Consider the following 21,572-nt stretch of genomic DNA (forward strand, 5'->3'; position numbering starts at 1 on the left):
TGAGATGACTTGGCAGGCATTTGTCGAATGTTCCTCGAGATCTTCGGCGCAATGACCAAGAAGACATTGGAATGTGTCTGGTTTCATTCTAAAATACGCCACAAATTTCTCTTCATCACTCCATAGCTGGGGCATAAGATGATGATATGCGCCATGAAGGTGTCGAACTTTGTTGATGGGATGAACGGCAAATCGACGATTTCTTCTGCCTAATTGTTTTTTTCTCCACCACCACCACAAAAGCAGCTTCTTCTTTCTCGTTAGCGCCATTTTCTCATAGGTATCTGCCTGCTTCCGTGGGTATTGCATCAGCGCAAGCAAAACCTGCGGCGTGTGTGGCACGGTTCAGCATAACCACATGCGCTGCGTAATTTGCGCCGTAAAACGTGCGGCGTGTGTTGCACGGTTCAGTATAACCACACACTAAGCCATTCAACCCTGGGGAGTTTACATCCTTGGCAGGCTTCCAAGCCATATTGATGCAGAAAAGAGTGCAGAAAATACACTGTTTTTCCTCCAAATCACTTGTGGACACATCTGTCATTACTGTCCAAGTTAGTTCCCTTTCTTTGCAGCTTATGCACATGTAGGAACATGAAAACCATTTTGATGAGACCAATTTTGAGGCCAGAGCAATGTTCAGACGCAGGGCTCAACAAGTAAAAAGACCCCTGAACACAAAGATAGGCTGGTATGCTAATGATAGATGAACACAGCACTGTACCTGTCCATACAGGGTCAGTGACAATGCATTCAGTGTGGGAAGTTCAACCTGCCAGGAAAGTGCTGCACAAGTAAACACCTTGCTTCTCACACCCATCTTTCACTGAAAATGGAAAGGCTTTCGTGGTTCTGTCATCAAGCCTGGTCTGAGAAAACCAGTAATGGCTGCTCCTGGCAAACACATAGCTGTTACAGCTTACACAGACTAATGTCAAAGCATTTCCAGATAAATACACCAGTGCTAAAATTCACTACCCATCACCAAATAATTTTTAAATGCTTCCTATTTCAATAAATATGTTTAAAAAGTTAAGCTATAGCAAACTACAGCCACAGTGTTTGCTGTGTTGGCCACAATTTGAGACTTATCCAGTACTAAGGCACCCCTTGGCCAAGCTCCATCTCAACCAGTCAGCATCTTTCCCTTCATAAAGTGCTGATCACTCCATCTTTCTTCAATGGCTAGGCAGACTGGACAGCACAGGTTTTTGTTCTGTTTCACCCATCTCCTCAAAACAGCAACACAGATCAGATTGAACCAAATTATGGTGCTTACAGCCTCGCCAACCACTAGGGCCATCTCAAGGCTATCACCACGTTAGTACCTACTTCAAGTCAAGGGTAAAAAAAGTGCACTAAAAACTAGTCACCACTTTAAGCTTTACAGTCAAAGTTTAAAAATCTTCCATAGTTTAAAACCTTCAAATCTGATTAAAAATGTTAACTTCTTTCAAGAAGTCCATGGAGGGACATCACGAAACAAAGTCTTCAGAGAATCTGCTGTGTAATGTCTGTGTCTAAGCAACACTGATAAGACTCATGGATCAGTATCAGTTGTAGGTTTGGACACACACTCAAATTCAAGTCAGAAGTTTAGAGAGAGACTGATGAGAACCTAATGAGACAATGCCTTCCATTACATATTAAAAACAACAAGTGCAACAACTTTTATCTGCAAGTGTAAGACAAAGGCACACAGCTTCAAACCACTGTTTTACTGCTTTCCCTCAGTTTACATACAGGTGAATTACAGGTATGGAAAAAGAAAGTTGCTGTGATTGCTTCTCGGACACCGACTGACCTGTGTAAATTGACATATATAAAGTACATCTTGCCTCAATACAGTGTACTGAAAAGACAGCAGTAGACACAAAGTATATCTTGTCTCAGTACTGACAAAGAAGCTATAAGATCATTGCCCCATTACTGAAAAAAAGCAGCAGTATACAAAGTAGACCTCAATTCAGGACTGACAAGACAGAAGACCAAACAGATCTTACCTCAGTACTAACCAGAAAGTTTAGAAACAAAAGTACAACTATATCAGGCTCAGTGCTGACCAGGGAGTTTATAAAAAAAAAGAGAGTACAACTATATCAGGCCTCAGTACTGAACAGAGCTGAGAAACAAAAGTACAACTACATCAGGCCTCAGTACTGACCTGGGAGTTTAGAAACAAAAGTACAACTACATCAGGCCTCAGTACTGACCAGAGAGTTTAGAAACAAAAGTACAATTATATCAGGCCTCAGTACTGACCAGAGTTGAGAAATAAAAGTACAACTATGTCGGGCCTCCGTACTGACCAGAGAGTTTAGAAACAAAAGTACAACTATATCAGCCCTCAGTACTGACCAGAGAGTTTAGAAACAAAAGTACAACTATGTCAGGCCTCAGTACTGACCAGAGAGTTTAGAAACAAAAGGAGGAGTTTGTATTATACTCCATGTTTGGTGTTTACATATACTTACCATGTCAAACTGATGCAAACTAGGCCTATGGTTTGCTCTGTTTGGCCAAATTTCGCGCGGCTAACAGTGAAAAGACGCCCCTCTTAGTCTGGCCCGCTCTTAGCCAATCAAACGCCTCTAACAGCTATAAGCGCTGAATCATCCCTTTGGCCAAGGCTCTCCACGCCATCTTGTCAGGTTTTCGCTCTGTCTCATCTAACGCTTTTTTTGGCTATTAAGCGTTTTCATTTGGCCTTATTTTGTTGTATGCAGCTTGCATGTATATTGTGCTTACATTCTGTGTACTCGTTTCGACTCGGCCCCCTCGATTTCTTCGTATTTTTCTATATCAGGCCTCAGTACTGACCAGAGAGTTTAGAAACAAAAGTACAACTATGTCAGGCCTCAGTACTGACCAGAGAGTTTAGAAACAAAAGTACAACTATATCAGCCCTCAGTACTGACCATAGAGTTTAGAAACAAAAGTACAACTATGTCAGGCCTCAGTACTGACCAGAGAGTTTAGAAACAAAAGTACAACTATATCAGGCCTCAGTACTGACCAGAGAGTTTAGAAACAAAAGTACAACTATGTCAGGCCTCAGTACTGACCAGAGAGTTTAGAAACAAAAGTACAACTATATCAGGCCTCAGTACTGACCATAGAGTTTAGAAACAAAAAGTACAACTACAGCAGCCCTCAGTACTGACCAGAGAGTTTAGAAACAAAAGTACAACTACATCAGGCCTCAGTACTGACCATAGAGTTTAGAAACAAAAGTACAACTACAGCAGCCCTCAGTACTGACCAGAGAGTTTAGAAACAAAAGTACAACTATGTCAGGCCTCAGTACTGACCATAGAGTTTAGAAACAAAAAGTACAACTACAGCAGCCCTCAGTACTGACAAGACAGCAGTAGACACAAAGCAGACCTTGAACTCAGTACAGACAAGACAGTAACAGGTAAAATGAGCTTACCTTGGCGTGTGTCCTCAAATGTCTGTTGAGGTAGCGGCTCTGGGAGAAGACCTTGCGGCAGTACTGACAAGTGAAGCGCTCGTTCAGGTGTTGCTGCATGTGCATCTTCAGGTGAGAGGGCACGCGGAACCCTTTGTTGCACATAGGACACACATGGGGCTTCTCACCGCGATGACGCATCATGTGGTACCTGTCGATGCCATACGTGAATGTCACAACTGTTGCCACTGAAGCCACAAGTGTTGGGTGTTGTTTTTACACTTACAGTTACACTTGAATAAGAAAAAAAAGCTAAAGTGATAAAGGTGCACAGAAACAAACACCACACTACATATATGTATACAAATCTAGTAATGAAATTCAAATTAACAAGCAAAGAAAACATACACAAACATTAGGAAAATTTATGTAGATAACAGATTCAGCACTATTTTAGTTAAATCAGTACCTATAGTTAGACTGTACTAAAGTCATTGTTGCACTGTTTCAGTTAAAATAGTACCACTACACTACCTCAGTTAAAACAGTACCTGTATTTGGACTGCACTATAGTTAATATTGCACTCAGTTAAAACATTTGATCTATAGTTGGACTGCACTAAAGCCATTGCTGCACTGTCTCAGTTAAAGTAGTACCACTACACTACCTCAGTTAAAACAGTACCTGTATTTGGACTGCACTATAGTTAATATTGCACTCAGTTAAAACATTTGATCTATAGTTGGACTGCACTAAAGCTATTGCTGCACTGTCTCAATTAAAGATTCATTTTCTCCTTCAGTCCATATACTCGGCACCACATCTGCAGTGAAGAGAAATAATAAAGGGGGGGAAAGTTTAAAAAGGAGCACATGATCTTCAAATAAACACAAAAATCTGGTCAGGCCTCCAGAGCCTATGCTAGGTTTGTATAAAACATTGACAATGAAATAAAATAAACAAAACAAACAAATAAGTATATATGCACATTAAAATATAATGGGATGGGTTATATGAAGAAGGCAACTGATTGAAATAAAACAAGAACAAAAACAGGCCATGCTCAGCAAACCTGCACACACCCATACATGTATGCAAATGCACACATACACACTGATACACATTGCACATGCAACAATTTGCAGTCTCACAAAAATATCGCTCAACAGTCAACCAACAAATGTACTTACCAAGGCTCTACCACACACGCATACAATGACATACAAATGTTATGTCCAGCTCACAAACACATAAAAGCACCACTTGGCGAAATTTTGCACGCACATACACACATGCAGACACACATACAACGTTGATCCCACAAACACTTAAAACAGTACCTATAGTTGGACTGCTGACTAAATCCATGACCACATTGTTCACAGATGTATGGCTTCTCCCCAGTGTGAACCCTCATGTGTTTGATGAGATCTGCTTGCCTCACAAAGTCCTTCTGGCACATTGAGCAGGGAAACTTCACCTGGGAAAACACACACACTCTTTTAAAAATCATATCATTTGTGTGTGTGAGACAAAATATGTATTTTTGAAAACTTTGCTTGCGCACACACACACTCACACAAACACGTTTTTAATCCTATCATCTGCCCCTATGACAAAGTATGTATTTTTTGGTCTGTACTGCCTGCCTTCACAAGATGTGCATGACATCTTTCACCTGAAAAAGCATGATGTACCTATTGTAAGACATAATCCAATTATCAAATGCTAATTTTATAACATATATGAAGAAACAAGTTTACATATTGAACACCATGTACTAGTTGCAATAGTTTTGATAGTACTATAGAAGCAGCAGTGATAGTGGTAGTGATATTTAATATTGATGATAGTAACTGAGTGTGGAATTTTCTTTGACACAATGGGTCTACAGCCTGACACTGTATTTCTTACTGTGACAGCTGTACACAAGACTTGAAACACTAGTGGTCTTTTCTGCATGTGGACCATGGGATGCTGTTTCCCAATGAATGGATCAATGAAGGAATAAAACAAATAATAATGGTTACTTTTACAGTACTTGATCTCTTATGAGCTCTGAATGCTTTCTTTCAATTGTGTTGCCAAGCAAATTTATTAGAAGAACCCATCACCAGTAAGTTCTTTAAAAAGCACAATTATTGCCCATCACCAGTAAGTTCTTTGAAAGGCACACTTATTGCCTTCCCTGCACTCACTGGCTTCAAGTGTCGATACTTCATGTGTCTGTTGAGGTAGGTCTGCAAGGTAAAGCCCTCTCCACACTCGGAGCAGAAATGAAGCTTCTGTGTCTGGTGAGTGTGCTGGTGAGCGATGCGAGAGCTGTCCCGGGAAAATCCCCGATGGCAGATGGAGCACTTGAAAGGGAAGGCCTTTGGGTGTTGTGCCAGCATGTGTTCCTTCAGAGGGCCCAGGTGGTGGAACTTCTCCGAACAGTACAGGCACTGCAGCTGGGGAATATCAAAGACTTCAAATAACAATTCATATCAACAAGTAATGCCACTGCTGTTCAGAAATAATACATGTACAAGCCTTGAGACTGATACATTAGAGGCTTCACAGTCGAAAGTTTACACATCTGAAACATATTGTGTGGTGTGGTGTCATATCCACTGTATGGTTTAGGATTGTTTGAACTCAGTGATGTCAAACCTGTCATGATGCAAATGAAATTGTTGGGCTATAATTCTGTGTGTGTTTAACTCTTTCACCGCCATGGATGACTTTAGTTGACCAGACAGTGCACCACCATAGGCAACTGTTGTCGACATGAGAGGGGTCACGTTAACAAGACAATTTTTTTACTCACTTGTGTAAACAAAGTGAGTCTATGTTTTAACCCAGTGTTCGGTTGTCTTTTAACATTGCCATTTTTTCTGGAAAAACTTTGTCTGCCAATACTGTGTGTGTATGTCTGTGGTAAACTTTTAACATTGCCATTTTTTCTGGAAAAACTTTGCCTGCCAATACTAACTTTGGCTTAAACATAGTATGAACAAAAATCTTCACAGTCATACTAATGATAAGTTGTAAGTCTCCCGTATTAAGCAGTATTTCTGTATCATTAACAGTTTTATTTCGTTAAGGTGCATTCTGAAGTCCGAAAATTCTAAAATCGCTTCCCACTGACTTGCTGGAAGGTAGGCTATGTTGTGTTTGGTGAGAAGACATGGCCTCATTTTTCTTGTTCACAATTAAAAGGAAAGAAATACAAATTCTGGACAGAACACATACAGTGAAACTAACTACACCATCGACATGTTTACTGCATATCAGTATCCTTAAGTGGACACTGAATAAAACTGGAATGAACGAAAAAGGAAGCAGAACATAAAAGGAAAATTGAAGCAATCGTTTCTTTGGCAGCCTGTTGTTGACTGGTTTGTGCAGATCTAGAGATCTACCATGTGTTGCGATGTGCTGTGAAGCAATGGCAACGTCTCCTTTACCAGCAGAATAAAAGAATAATCTAGATATAATAAAACACGCAAAAACATGATTCAATGGGTGGTGTTACATCCAGTACAATTACATTTATTTATCGCACAAAGAAGAAAACATCAACATTGCCTTAAGTATTAAATTCAGTAGAATGACATCAGATGCGTGCAGCAGTGGGGATTAGTCTGCTTAGTGAACATGTACGGGTTCGATCCCACTTGCCTGCCCCCCCCCCCCTTTTTTTCTCCCAAGTGTATCTTATACATAGATATATATACATACATACATACATACATATATATATACATACATTTTCCCCCCCATATCTAATATAGAAAACTTTTTAACAGATTTTTAATATTTCTTTTTTTCTCCTCATGATTCCTTTACTGGATAAAGTGTGAAGCACAAGTGAGTTATGAAGCCTTTGCCTCTTGTTCATAGTATAACAAAACTTGACAGCTGCAGCCAGTTTCTGGCCAATCAAATGTGTTGTTTGACATGAAGCAAAGCCTGTGAGAGATAGCATACATACATACATAATTATACAAAATATTAGGTGCTGGGAAGCGCTTTACATCAAGAAACTTGACGGTGAAAGAGTTAAAACTAATGGCACAATTTTGCATCTTGTATCATGCTGCAAAGAGGTAATGTCAATACATCATAGTTAACATAATAAAAAAAGGGGTCAGGTCAGGGGCATAGCCCTTGCTACTGGTACCATGTAACCCAGTACTACCTGCTGCACGTGAAGTATCCCAACAACGGACCAGGTGGAGGAGGAAACCTTTCCCAACGGCTGTGAAGGTGGAAGAGGATGACCAAAGGGCAGGGGGAGCTCTTATCCTTGGCTGGAAGTCCTCCTAGGAGACGGAGCTCCGAAGAAAAAACCTGCACCTGCTGAGGCTGTCCTACACGTGGCAGTATCTGCACCTGTGGGACTGTGAGCGTCGGCAGGCGAGAGAGTGAGGAAGGGACTGCACAATTCCTCCTCACTAAAAAAAAATGTCACCTGTGCTGGTCAGGCAACTAGGCTAAAGTTGGAACAACAAGCTAGCCCTTCAACACCCAGCTTTCCCAAGCCCTGTGGTGATGGAGAAGTGGTAATGGGGACAGGCAGAGGATGCTGCTGGCAGTTCCTAGTCACGACTCTGCACGCAGGTGGCTGTGAGGTGATGGTCGTCTGCCGTAGACTGGGGCAGATGCGGCACCCATATCCTCCCACAGTCAGAGCAGCCCTTTTTAGGACAGCACTGCTCTCCCCACATGAAGAAGGGGAGATAAAAGGATCCCTAAACAAAGCCTGCTTCGTCTAGTACATAGTAGGAAGCCGCACCTACTTGGACATCCAACACTAGCAGTTGAAAACAACAGAAGAAAAGAAACAGGAGTCATGCCCTGACTCTGGGTGCCTGGAATGTTCGCACCCTTTGGGACAGAGACGACAGACCAGAAAGGCGAACAGCGCTCATTGCTAGAATGCTTGATCGCTACCAGGTGGACATAGCAGCCCTGAGCAAAACCAGGTCTGCCGGTGAAACCCAGCTGGAGGAAGTTGGAGGGGGCTACACCTTTTACTGGGAAGCAGCCAGATGTCACCCCAAGAACCTCAGGCGTGGGCTTTGCCATTCGAACCAAACTTGCACGACAGCTTGACAGCCTTCCACGTGGGCAGAGGACTGCTTCTCCACAGTCATCAGCTGCTATGCCCCGACGATGACCAACCCTGATGGCATCAAAGAAGCTTTCTACGAGGAGCTCAGCCGCACCATTTCAGCGGTAGACAGAAAGGACAGGCTGATCATCCTTGGGAATTTCAATGCCCGCATCGGCATGGACTTCTCCTCGTGGCCAAAAGTCCTAGGACAGCACAGCACTGGCAAGTGCAACTCCAACGGACTGCTTTTGCTCTCGCTCTGCACGCAGCATAGACTGACCATCACTAACACCCTCTTCCAACAAGCGGACAAGTACAAGAACACATGGATGCACCCCCACTCTAAGGAATGGCACATGCTGGACTATGTGATTGTCTGGCAGAGGGACAGAGATGATGTTTCCATTACACGCTGCATGAGAGGAGCAGTCTGTTGGTCGGACCATCGCCTGGTACACAGCAAGATGAACATCAGACTTGCACGCAAGCTCCAACCAGCCAGGCAGAAACCCCCTAGGAAGCTGAACATCCACCGCCTCCCTATCACCAAGGACATGCTGCAGCAGCAAATCCAAGCAGCTCTCCAAGAAATTCCTGCATCGATTGATGTAGATGAGATATGGAGCACCTTTAGAGATGCTGTGTACACAACAGCAGCTGACACACTCGGCTTTGTACAGAGGAGCCACAGAGACTGGTTTGATGAGAATGACTCTGGAATCTCTGAGCTCCTGAACACACTGCATATACCGCATCAGGATCACATTTCCGATAAAGACTGCCAGAGGAAGGAGAACCAGTTCTTGCAAACCAAGCAACTCGTACAGAAGAGGCTGTGTGAGATGAAGAACACCCGGTGGGAGAGAAAGTCCAAAGAGCTACAGTCCGCTGCTGATGCTCACGACAAGAAGACCTTCCATGATGGTCTCTGAGCTGTGTATGGGCTGAGAGTCACAGGATCAACCCCTGTCCGAGGATCGGACCAGACCACCCTCCTGACAGACAAGAAAGACATCCTTGCCCGCTGGGCAGAGCACTTCAACACCCTCCTCAACAGGGACTCGTCCGTATCTGACAAGGTAATTGCAGCCCTCCCACACTATCAGTATCTTTTTTTCTTTTTTAATTTTTTTTTTTACCTGGACTTTCTTGGGTCGACCACCGTTTTATTTATAAATAAATATTTTAAAAAAAGGAACAAAATAACAGCAACAAAAAGGATACAGTGAACCTAAGCAATCAATCACACACACACACACACACACAAAAACAACAACAAAAAACCAAAAAAAAACGTGACAATAATCAAAAGCAATACCCTGCATTCCATAACTGTGTCGTTTTTTCCCCCACTTAAAATAGATTTGTTTTCCCCTTTTCTTTAAGATTCATAAGGTATTATATAATATATCGATGTCTAATACTGAATTGCTGTTCAAAGATCAGTTGTAATATAGACAGTCTTTTTGGGTTTTTTTAGCAATACTGATACACATTTTACCTATCAAAATAATATGATTTATTTTTATAAGATCATGTTTGCTATATCTGTCATCCTGAATTCCAAATAAAACGTCTGTGGGATGTAATTTCATACACTTACCAGTATTTCTAAGTATCAAATTTTCAATGTTTTTCCAAAGTAATTTCACAGATGAGCACTCATATAAAAAATGTTCAATAAAATCAATTTTACCAGGACAGTAGTAACAATTTTCTGAGTCTACTACTTCCATTTTTTTAGAATAATGTTTGTTGGGTATATATTATGACTTATTTCCACTGCAATTCATGTAAGCTTACTTCTTTTGTTGCTTTCCTAGGTGAAATCCATGTATTATGATTGAAAGAAAAGTCAAATTTCCTCTTCCAAAATACACAAACATGTAGGTCTGTAGTTGTACTTTTACTTCTACTTTTAAGATATTTCTTTATTTCTTTTAGTTTTGCATTGAATGCATTTGCATCACAAATAAAAGTTTCAGTAGATTCCATTGGTAATCCATTGTTTTGTATCCAGGTCTTCCACTGTAATGGAATTGCGTTGTACAGAGCATTATATTCGAATATTGTGATTCCTTTAGCCTGGTTCAGTGAAAAAGCAACCTGATTTAAATCTAGAAGTCTTTTTTCTGGTTTATGTATTATGTCTTTTACGTGTTCTATTCCATTGTCTATCCAGTTTTGAAAACATAGCACATTACCTTTATAATGTATATTATTATTGTGAAACAACATCTGATTGTGAAAATTATGGATGTTCACTTCTTCTCTTGTTACTATATCTTTACTGTTCAAATATGTTGTAATTACATCCGACCAAAAATCGTTCTCTATTTCTTGAAATTTTATTTGCTTTGCTCTACAGTTTACCATAAATATTTTACGATGATTTTGTATTTTGTTTAGATGCCATCTGGGTATTATACTCCAGTTTTCTTCCCGTGCATGATAAAATCTTCCAGCCCATTGTAAATGCATGCATCTTTGAATTTCTAACATATTTACCATATTTAACCCTCCTTCATTATAATCACTTTCCATTGTTTTTCTTTTCACTTTCTCAGAAGCTGTACGGTTGCTATGTTTTCTCTGCCAAATAAATTTGTAGAATATGGTGTTGATCTGTTTCAAAGCTTTTTCTGGGATGTCAATGGATTGCATAACATATGTAAGTTGACTTAACAAGAAGGTTTTTATTACAAGAATTTTTCCGTGTATGGATAGGTCTCTTTTGCTCCACTGTACTATTAATTTTTGTATATTATTTATCCTATCTCTAGTTTTCTTCAATGTGTTTTGCCATTTTGTCTTTCTGGAAGTATATGCCCAAAATTTTTATTTTGTCAACCAATACAAATGGGAGATTCTGTTCAGTGATTTGTCTGCCCATCTTCATTGCTTTCGTTTTGTGTGAATTTAATTTCAGCCCAGAAAATTTCTCAAATGACTTAAGTATTTCTATGGAAGTAACCATGTCCTGTCTATTTTTCAAAAATAAAGTTGTATCATCTGCCAATTGTTTAATCTTTAAATATATATCTTGATTATTGCCCATAGTTGGAGTTTTGATACCCGTTATTGTACTATTCCTTATCTTGACTGCTAGAATTTCCACTGCAAGAATGAAAGCAAGGGGCAATGGACATCCTTGTCTGATTCCACAGTTGACATCGAAGGGTTCAGATAGCCAGCCGCCATGGTTTATGGAACTTTGCGAATTATTGGAGAGTACAGATACCCATTTTTGAAAGTCAGATCCGAATCCGAATACTTTAAAAGCTTGTAACATGTATGCTTTAGATATAGAATCGAATGCCTTTGTATAATCTAATGCTAACAAATACCCTGCTTTACCAGTTTTATTAAGATAATTAATAACATCATCAATACATCTTATGATTGTAGCTATGTTCCTGCCTTTGATATATCCCACCTGATCTTTGCTGACTAAGTTATTTACTACACTACCCAACCTTTCTGCTAGAACCTTGGCTAGAAGTTTATAATCTGAATTAGTTAAAGTTATAGGTCTCCAATTACTCAAGTTCTCCCTATCTAAATCTTTACTTTTATGTAATAATGATATGATACCCTGTCTTTGTGTGAATGACAGTTCTCCTATTCTGAATGACTCATTGAAAGAATCGGTTAGTAATCTGCCTATTTTTCCCCAAAAGAATTTTAAAAACTCTGTCATCAGACCGTCACTCCCTGGAGCTGATCCATTTTTTAGTTTTCTGAGTGCAGTTGTGGTTTCTTCATAAGTTATTAATCCTTCGCTTCGTCTTCATTTAACTTTGTAAAATGTTCGTTTTCAATGAAATTATTGATGGCTTCCTGTATATTTCTTTCCGTTGTTGTTTGGTTGTATAAGGTTTTGTAGAAGGACAGCTGTTCTTGTAAGATTTTCTTTTGATCTGTAATAATTTCACCCGCCTCATTGCGCAAACTGGTAATAATTTTATTTTTACTTCTAGCTTTTTCAAGATTTGTGAAATATTTTGTGTTTTTTTCACCTTCTTCAATCCATTTAACTCTAGCCCTTACCTGTGCTCCTTTAGCTTCATTCGTGTACATTAAATCTAAATCGTGTTTCATTTTCAAATAATCAGTCTGAAGATCTTCATTTTGATGACTGATTATCAATCTTTTTTCCATTTCTTTTAGTCGATTCTGTAAGTCCAGTGATTTGTTTCGATTTTCGCAAGCCCATGTTTTTCCGAACTCGATGCAGAGATTTCTCACTTCAACTTTGCACAGCTCCCATTTAACTACGCTGCTTTGATCACTATGTTCTAAACTAACAGAATCTAACAAAGCATTCATTTTTGTAACAAATATTTCATTTTTAAGAAAACTATTGTTGAATTTCCAGTACCCTGGACCACGAACAAAGTTTCCCTCACTAATTTCTAGAACGACAGCTTTATGATCAGAATTTGGGACAGTAATGTGTTCACAAGAAACAAAGGAGGGCAACACGTTGTCAGAAACAAAACAGTAATCCAAACGCCGTGCAATGAACGGATTATGCCTGTGCCACGTGAAGTCCGTGTCAGTGGGGTGGTAAGCTCTCCATGCGTCAGTAAGGACTGTTGTTGTCAGAAAATGTCTTAAAGAAATAATTTCAGATTTGTCATGAGGGAGACCAGATATTATATCTAGCTCATTACTGAGTACACAGTTGAAATCACCAAGAACTACTAGATTATCATTCATATATTCAGCTAGTATTTCACCCATATTTTGTATCAGTATCTCAAGGAGGCGTCACTGCATTCAGTCAAATCCATACACACTACACCACATCTGCCAAGCAGATGCCTGACCAGCAGCGTAACCCAACGCGCTCCAGCCCTGAAGCTGACAACGTCAGGAAAAGCACAAGGAGCGGATGGAATCCAGGCTGACATCTACAAGTATGGAGGTGAGGTGCTGACAGACAAGCTGACCGCCCTGTTCCAGTCTGTCTGGGAGAGAGGGAAGGTCCCCCAGGATTTCAAGGATGCTTCAATTGTCCACATTTACAAACAAAAGGGAGACAAAACATCCTGCGATAACCACCGTGGAATCTCTCTCCTCTGCATCGCCATCAAGATCTTTGCCCGTATCATACTGAACAGACTGGCTGACCATGTCTCCAACACAGTCATCCCTGAAGCACAGTGTGGCTTCCGCTCAGGCAGGGGAACATGTGACATGGTGTTTGCGGTATGCCAGATGCAAGAGAAGTGCCGTGAGCGGAACAAGGAGCTCCAAATGGTCTTTGCAGACCTGACTAAGGCCTTCGATACGGTGAACCGCCGTGGTCTGTGGAAGATCCTCCTGAAGTTCGGCTGCCCAGAGAGCCTAATCCAGCTGATTGCGTCATTCCATGATGGCATACAGGTGACAGTACAGGAAAATACTGACATGTCGGATCCGTTCCCTGTGGTAAATGGAGTGAAGCAGGGCTGCATCCTAGCACCCACACTGTTCTCCATTCTCTTCTCTGCCATGCTGATTGACGCCTCCCAAGACTGTGACCGAGGCATCTACATTCAGTTTCGCACAGATGGCAAACTTTTCAACTTGCGGCGACTCCATGCCAGGTCCAGGGTGTTTGAGGCACTGTTGAGAGAGTTCCTCTTCACTGATGACTGCGCGCTTGCTGCACACACCCATGAGGACATGCAGTCCATTATGGACAGGTTCTCATCCTCCTGCAGCTGTTTTGGACTCACCATCAGCCTCAGCAAGACCGAGTCCATGTACCAACCAGCTAGCTCACAGAATGCCAGTGCCTCTCCCCCACCTGCAATGAAGATCGATGACACAGAGATCAAGTCAGTCGACAAGTTTTGCTACCTGGGCAGCACCCTATGCAGCAACGGAGCCCTTGATGCAGAAGTGACGCTGCGCATTGCCAAGGCCAGCTCCGCCTTTGACAGACTCAACAACAGGCTGTGGAACAACAAAGGCATCAGGCTCAGCACCAAAATCAAAACCTACAGAGCTGTTGTGCTGACCACCTAGTTGTACATGAAACATGGACGACGTATCGCCGTCACATTCAACAACTTGAGCAGTTTCACCAGAGATGCCTATGAAAGATCCTTGGCATAAAGTGGCAAGACAGGGTCTCCAACCTCCAGGTCCTAGAGAGGAGCAGCCTGCCCAGCATCGAAACCCTGCTGATCCAGTGCCAGCTACGCTGGACAGGACATGTTGTCCGCATGACAGACAGCAGGATCCCGAAGATGCTTTTGTATGGCCGGCTGAAGGAAGGCCACCGTGAACTTGGAAGACCCTGCAAGCGCTTCAAGGACACCTTGAAGACAAACCTCAAAGCCTGTGACATAGACATCACTTCCTGGGAAACTGATGCCCTTGACCGCTCTCGCTGGAGGATGCTGTGCTCTAGTGGCATAAAGACTGAAAACAAGAAAACACTGGCCATTAAGGAGAAGCGTGAGAGAAGGAAGCAGGGCTCAACTTCCAGATGTTTTCCCTTGCAACACTTGTGGGAAGTGCTGCGCATCCAGAATTGGCCTCTTATCCCATATGAGGACACACACCGACAGATAAGCATGCCTGCCTACTCATCTGTCAGTCCGACGGGAGACTCCATCAATACAATAAATGGCTACTGAACTGAGCTCAACCATCTCAACACCTAACTGATGAAATAACACACCTCACTTTATGTTCAATGTCACTAATGTAAGCATCCTGATTTGGTGCTTCTGTCTTCTTGTTCTCAGTGTATTACATTCCAGTGCCTGTCACAATGTTCACTTTCATTTGCTGCTTTTATTTCCTATCTGGACACACTGGAGTTGGTGCTATTTTTGGCTTAGGCTTGGTATCAGCCATAACAAGGGCACTAGTTAGCTGGAGGATAGAATTCATCCCCTCAGATAATATACTGTGTCTGAAAGAGACAAGTCAGAACTGATGCTCTCAGCAATGTCATTACCCTATGATTCCTCAGCAACAAAGCTATTTCCAGCCTTATAATAAGAACAAACAGTCGTATGCTGTGTCCTTACCCCACGCTTCCTCTGTATGCTATTTCCAGCCTCCACTCCAGCCTCGTGTGACAGCTGATGAGCCTTCAAGTACACCTCTGATGTGAATGATTTGTTGCACACAGAACAAGCATGTTCATTGGTTCGGCTTCGGCTCTGACCTCGCCCTCGTCCGCGGCCCCTCTTAGGATCAATACTGGCTGTGTGAATTGCCACTCTGCACAAAAGTCAAACTAAAACAATTAATATATTGTGTAACTGCTTCCGAGACTTAAAAGCCAGTCAAACAATTCAGGAGATAGGTGATGTAGATCTGGATGAATTAAAGGTCAGTTTGACTGCATTGGTTTGAACCCTTTTAAGTTTGGAGTAAATGTGTTGGATATAGACCTGTTTACCCTGCATCTGTGTTTGGTGTATTCTGGTCAAAGAACGGTGTTCTCTTCCTTAAAAAAGCTGTGCCAAGCAAACGTGTCTGAAACTGCAATTCAATAGTTTTGAAGTATTCACTTCATTATCATATTCATTGCAGATTTCATATGATAATTTATTAATTATCATTATTCATTACACACCTGTATTATCATATTGTAGATTTCACATGATAATTATTGGTAGTATTACATTCAGTTCAGCCTAGTTGACATGGGGCCAGCTCAATCATGTTTCTATACCATTTGCGTTGGTAAACTGTGTGTGTGTGTGTGTGTGTGTGTGTGTGTAGGCATTTACATTGTGCACGTGTTACTGTTAGTGTAAGAAAGCGGTTAGGGGTGATAGAATGTGACAAACTGAGAAAACAAGGTTCGAACTTCGTTCTAGAGAAGGAAGGTGGTGTAAACACTTAACAGCTGTTGCATCACTGGTGCATGGAAACGGAGCTTTTAACACTGCACTTTGATGTGTCTGACTCTTCATTAGCAGTGGACTTTGAGCCCCCCAAACCCATCCTATTACTTCCATCCTTTCTGCCAGTCCCATTCAGTCTATGTAAAAGGATGGGAAAAGAGAGGAGCAAGCATGACATATGGGAGGTGTTGTGTGGAGTAATAGAGAGAATGAATTAGAGGGTGTGAGGGGATGGGGAATAAAGGGGCGGGGTGACTGTGATAGTCATGTTTGTGGTGATCCGAGTCACTGTTCTACTGAATGGATCTAGGTTCTTTGTCAAAGATGCATGACTGTTTCTTTCCTCAGTCAAATGTCCTTTCATAATTAACACATAGGACCTTCAAACTAAGACAAGACAGAGTGAGGCAGAGACAGAGACAGAGAGAGAGAGAGAAAGAGAAAGAAAACATGGTCAATGCCACAAGAGAAGGGGGGAGGGAAGGGTGATATCACAGCAGTGATTTTGACAGCTCCTCTATTAAGTTCTAAGAGAAAGATAGAGACTGGTGCAGGTGGGGGATTGGAAGTTGCGCACAGCCATTCAATGTATGATGCCCTCTTGGACTGAGTACAGGCAGGCCTCATTGGCGATACTTAACACTGACAGGAAGACACTGGCTCTGAACTTTTCACTTTCGTCAAGGGAACCTGTCAACTCACAACCAACAGCAACGTTAAACAGACTTTGTGGGGTTCCAACATCACAGATGTGGAGAATGCTGTGCTCAATGTGTAGGGCTAAAGGTCCACACACTGTCTTTTCTTTACATGGTGGTTGTGGAACCAGGACATTCTTGCACAATGGTTAATAAAAAAAGGTTGATTCCCCCCCCCACCCCCCCAGTTGTATTGAAATCTATTATAGCATACTGGCATATTCAAGTCAAAACTGTGTAGATATTAGCAAAAATCATACTGTATATTAGCCGTAAACAGGTATGTGGTAAACTTGCCAAACATGTCTTGCAGAAGTCAGTCTGCTGAACAGAGAAGCAGACAAGAAATCTGGTAGATGCAACAGAAACTAGGTCAAAGGAACAGACATAACAATCATCAATACATTGCATGAAAGAAAGTGGCTGGTTAAATAATAGGGACCCCAGGATTCTGCCCAATGGAAAAGTGTTCAAGACCTGCAGTGCATGCATCAGTGCCTGTGGACAATGAAGCAATCCAGGAAACAAAACGATTCCATCTCTGTGGTTCAAATCTCTTCAGCACAATCATTCCACACTCCAGTTGACAGGTCTATCATAATTATTTGCTGAAGCTTTCACTAAACGTTCCCTGTGTAAAGGGAAAATTGCTCCCACCTGAGACACGACTGAGCATGGGTGCTGAGAAGGGAGGCTGAGGAAAAGGACTGTGAGCAGCGAATACACTTGAAGCTGATGCTGCAACATAACATCATTGGTATCACCAATACAGCATGTTGTGATATATCATATTCCTTTCCTCCCATTCTCTTTTCGTACAAAGTCACAAATAATGTAAGTTTGTACAATCACAATCAACTGCACACAAACATCCTACCTAAACCTCTTATGTTTCTCCTGTATTCTACTACAGTCTCTGTACTCACACACATACATAAAAGATGTGCAATCAAATAAGAACTGAGCTCTGTATGTGTTTGTGTGTGTTTGTGTGCCGGTGCATGTGTGTGTGTGTGTGTGTGTGTGTGTGTGTGTGTGTGTGTGCATGTGAGAGAGTGTGTGTGCATATGAGTGCGTGTGTGGTTTGAGTATGTCAAAACCTTTGTATGGTAGATTGGTACTGTGGAATACTTCTAATAATTTTATGTAGGTCCAGCCGCATTGTAATGTCATAAAACAATGGTTAACGGACAATATTTTTATCACTATTCACTTTGCAAGCACAATACTGCATACATTGAGTTGAAAAATCTATCAGAAAATTAAGCAACCTTTGTGTTTTCCTCTGAGTGTTTCTTTTTTCATTTTTGTGTGAGGGAATATTACTTATTCTGAACGCCTGAAGTGGTTTACCCTTTGCTCTCCAAACAGCAGCATGGCAAAAGTTTGCCATCATTTGCTTCTGGTCTGAATGAGGGTTGGTGACAAAAATAGGTTGTCGATATTTTGACTCTCAACCAATCGGTACAATAGACCTATATAATATTATATAAGATCATGTTGTCTACTTTTACGAGGGCCATTTTTCATTTTGAAACCTTTTGATCGATTAATAAAAATGTGGTCTGAATTTTACCGAATGTTTTGACTCTACTGCACTTTGAAAACAAAAGATTTCTTTCCATTGAATCCCCCGCTAAAAAAACATTATTCTTTCCTCTTTAAAATGACATACAAAATGGCCTGGAAGCATCTGGACTGCAAAGGAAATTTTCTATCTAAAATTACGTTTAAATAACATACTTACCGTGACCCAACTAGTGCAGACTCCGGCAGGGGTCTGACATTCCTGCCTGTGCAAACTACTATCCGCCTATGCGGAGAAAATGAAACTACGGCCGATAACCTCCCGGAAGTAGGTAACCTCCCTTTTGTCCTGCTGGCTAGCGCCCTCTTTTTCCGGCAGCCATTATGACTCCTGTCCTGTGCTCTCCATACGGCTAAGTTTTTTTTCGTATTTTCTGTCTGTCTGTCGATTCTCTGGCGTTCTTGTTTTTTGTCAAATTTTGTCTGTTTAATGGAAAAGTGGGAATCCTGCATGTTTTGATGAGTTTCATCCCACTGATCTAACAGAAACTAGATCTATTTTCAGATCACTGGTTTCAATGCCTGGCTTCATTGAGGTCTTGTCGCAGAGCTCAACATAGTTCAGGTTTTACTCAGATAGACCGAATTCTGTCATGTGAATTTGGCTGAAGTTATATTTTTAAAAATATCGAAGAACCACCCCCAGAAGTTTCAATCTCAGTAGTCAAATCACATGTGGCAAATGTTGGAAAATTTAACTCAGTATCTCAAAAACTATTTGAGATACTGTTGTGAACTTTGGTGTGGCTTCTTACTTTATTGCACTCTTTCACTAGTTTCAGACATGCAAATATGAGGGTTCTGCTAAGAATCTGAAAATTTGGCCAGATCTTCCTACTTCTAAGCGTCTGTTGACACAGAATTTCAGCACATCAAACTAAATCAACATGGTAAAGATCATGCACACTAACCCTGGTTTTTGATGCAGACAACTGTGCATCTCCAGTGCGGATTCGGAGGTGAAGCTTCTGGGGCACATGTTACAGGTGTAGATGGCACCAGCATCAGCATGCACAGCCTTGGTGTGGCGACGCAGATAGGCAGCATAAGGGAAAGTTTCTCCACACTGCTCACAGGTGTACACAGGATTTCCTGCTGCTGTGGTGAGCACAGTGTTGCCTACAACTGATGCCCTCTCTTCCATTCTCTCCTCACTTCCTTCATGGTTGTTTTCATCTGAACAGTTAAAAAAAATATATAATCAAGTAAATCTGGTCAGTGCAATGTCGATTTGCTAACTCTTTTGGAGTCATGAAATAGAGGCAGCACAGTTTTAAACAATATACAATTTTTTTGTTTTTAATTTCAACTGAATTTACTCATCCTTTTTCAACTTAAGTTACTGTTTCAGCATGTGTGTGTTTGTGTGTGTGAGCGAGCACACCTGCATATTCATGAATGTGACAGTACGCACATCATGATAATTCATGTTATAGTCTGTCTGTGCACACGTTACTATGTATACTGATATTTCTATGTGGAATGTTTGTCACTGAGTGAAGAGAGAAATGTGAATTTTTTTTTTTTTCAGATTAGGCCAAGGCCACTAACTGAAGGGGGCAAACATAAGCTGCTTCATCACACAAGTAAATACTGGGATAAAACATAGAATTATAGATAATAATAACTGTTTTCAGGAAATTTTCGCATTTCTTTTGTAGTCTACGGTAGTCTAAGTTGCAACCAAACGTAATCGTTGAAGAGCTTTGTAAATGTAGAACGCCAGATTATTTAGTACAATTTCATTTCTAGAGGACATAAGCATATTAAATCTGAAGCGACATAGATTACAAAAATATTTAGGCTGAATATATTTCATCAAGTCATGAAGAACAGGACAGTCAAGCATAAAATGAATTTCATCTTCCTCACTGTCATGGCATAACCGGCATAGCATTTTATCGACTCTTCTGTCATTAAATCTAGAGTGGTGATTTGCAATGTCTGAGACACCAAATCTTAGTTTTGTCAACGCACATTTAACATACCTGTTCATTACAATTTCAATGTAGGGTTCAACATGATGAGTTAACTTAAACATCCTGTATTCAGCAAATCTGCTACTGTTCTGAATATGGTTATGCCAGTCCTGCCATCTACAGTCAATAATTCTTTGTTTAAAGCCGTTTATAAATCCTGTTATATTTTCAACACCCTGGTTATCCCAGACATATGCAAAGAGTGAAGAGAGAGAGAAAGAGAGAGAGAGTGTGTGTACATGTGTGTGTGTTGTATTACTCTTTCTCACAACATATTTCTCCATGTGGAATTTTGGCTGCACTCCCCAGGAAGAGCGTGTTGCTGCAGTGCAGCACCTCACCTTTTTCTGTTTTCAGCCTGTAAGTGGTTTTTTTTTTCCTATTGTGTGCATGTCAGTGTGTGTGTATGTATATGTTCCCCAATTCTTACATGGATACAAGGTACTATTTTTCACTTGGAAGAGTGGGTGAACTTTTCAAGTTTTGTCGACATCATCAACACATTTTGATGAATTTCATTTAACATCATCAAGTACAATAAGATGGAATTTGAAAATTAAGGGAAGCTTTGCTCATGACCTCATTCTTATACATTCACATGAGACAACTGAGAGATGTCCACACAGCATTTTCTTTGACATTACCTTCATCCTCATCAAAGTCCTCCATGCCTCCAATGCCGTCCTCCTCAACGTCATGCTCCACTGCCATGTGCAGCTCCAGGTCTTCCTCGTCCTTCAGCTGTTCCCCACATGTCTCACAGATGAAGTCCTCCTCCTCCACTGTGTCCAGGTGCTGAGTCAGGTGCTGCTCCCGCTTGGTCTCCTTCATCAGCTCCCCACACACTGTGCATGTCCACTGTCCCCCCAGCACACTGGCCACGGGCAAGGGGGAGGGGGTCTGACCCTCTAAGCTTGTGGTCACAATGGTGG

At 41.3% G+C, this 21,572-nt stretch overlaps 1 protein-coding gene across 2 annotated transcripts in view; it reads right to left on the reverse strand.

The window, feature by feature from the left end:
- The window catches only part of LOC143301510 (uncharacterized), a 35,799-nt gene that overhangs the window by 8,359 nt on the left and 5,868 nt on the right, over positions 1-21,572 (reverse strand). For both annotated transcript variants that reach the window (XM_076615849.1, XM_076615850.1), the window contains exons 2-8: positions 21,285-21,572; positions 19,573-19,837; positions 17,732-17,812; positions 15,549-15,744; positions 5,612-5,863; positions 4,754-4,893; positions 3,434-3,623 (exon numbers count right to left, since the gene is read on the reverse strand). The exon at positions 21,285-21,572 is cut by the window's right edge and continues 1,131 nt beyond it. In XM_076615849.1, coding sequence (XP_076471964.1) covers positions 3,434-3,623; positions 4,754-4,893; positions 5,612-5,863; positions 15,549-15,744; positions 17,732-17,812; positions 19,573-19,837; positions 21,285-21,572 — 1,412 coding nt within the window. The remainder of the gene's footprint in view (positions 1-3,433; positions 3,624-4,753; positions 4,894-5,611; positions 5,864-15,548; positions 15,745-17,731; positions 17,813-19,572; positions 19,838-21,284) is intronic.

This window comes from Babylonia areolata, chromosome 27 (genome assembly GCF_041734735.1).
Source record: "Babylonia areolata isolate BAREFJ2019XMU chromosome 27, ASM4173473v1, whole genome shotgun sequence".
NCBI classification, from domain to species: domain Eukaryota; kingdom Metazoa; phylum Mollusca; class Gastropoda; order Neogastropoda; family Buccinidae; genus Babylonia; species Babylonia areolata.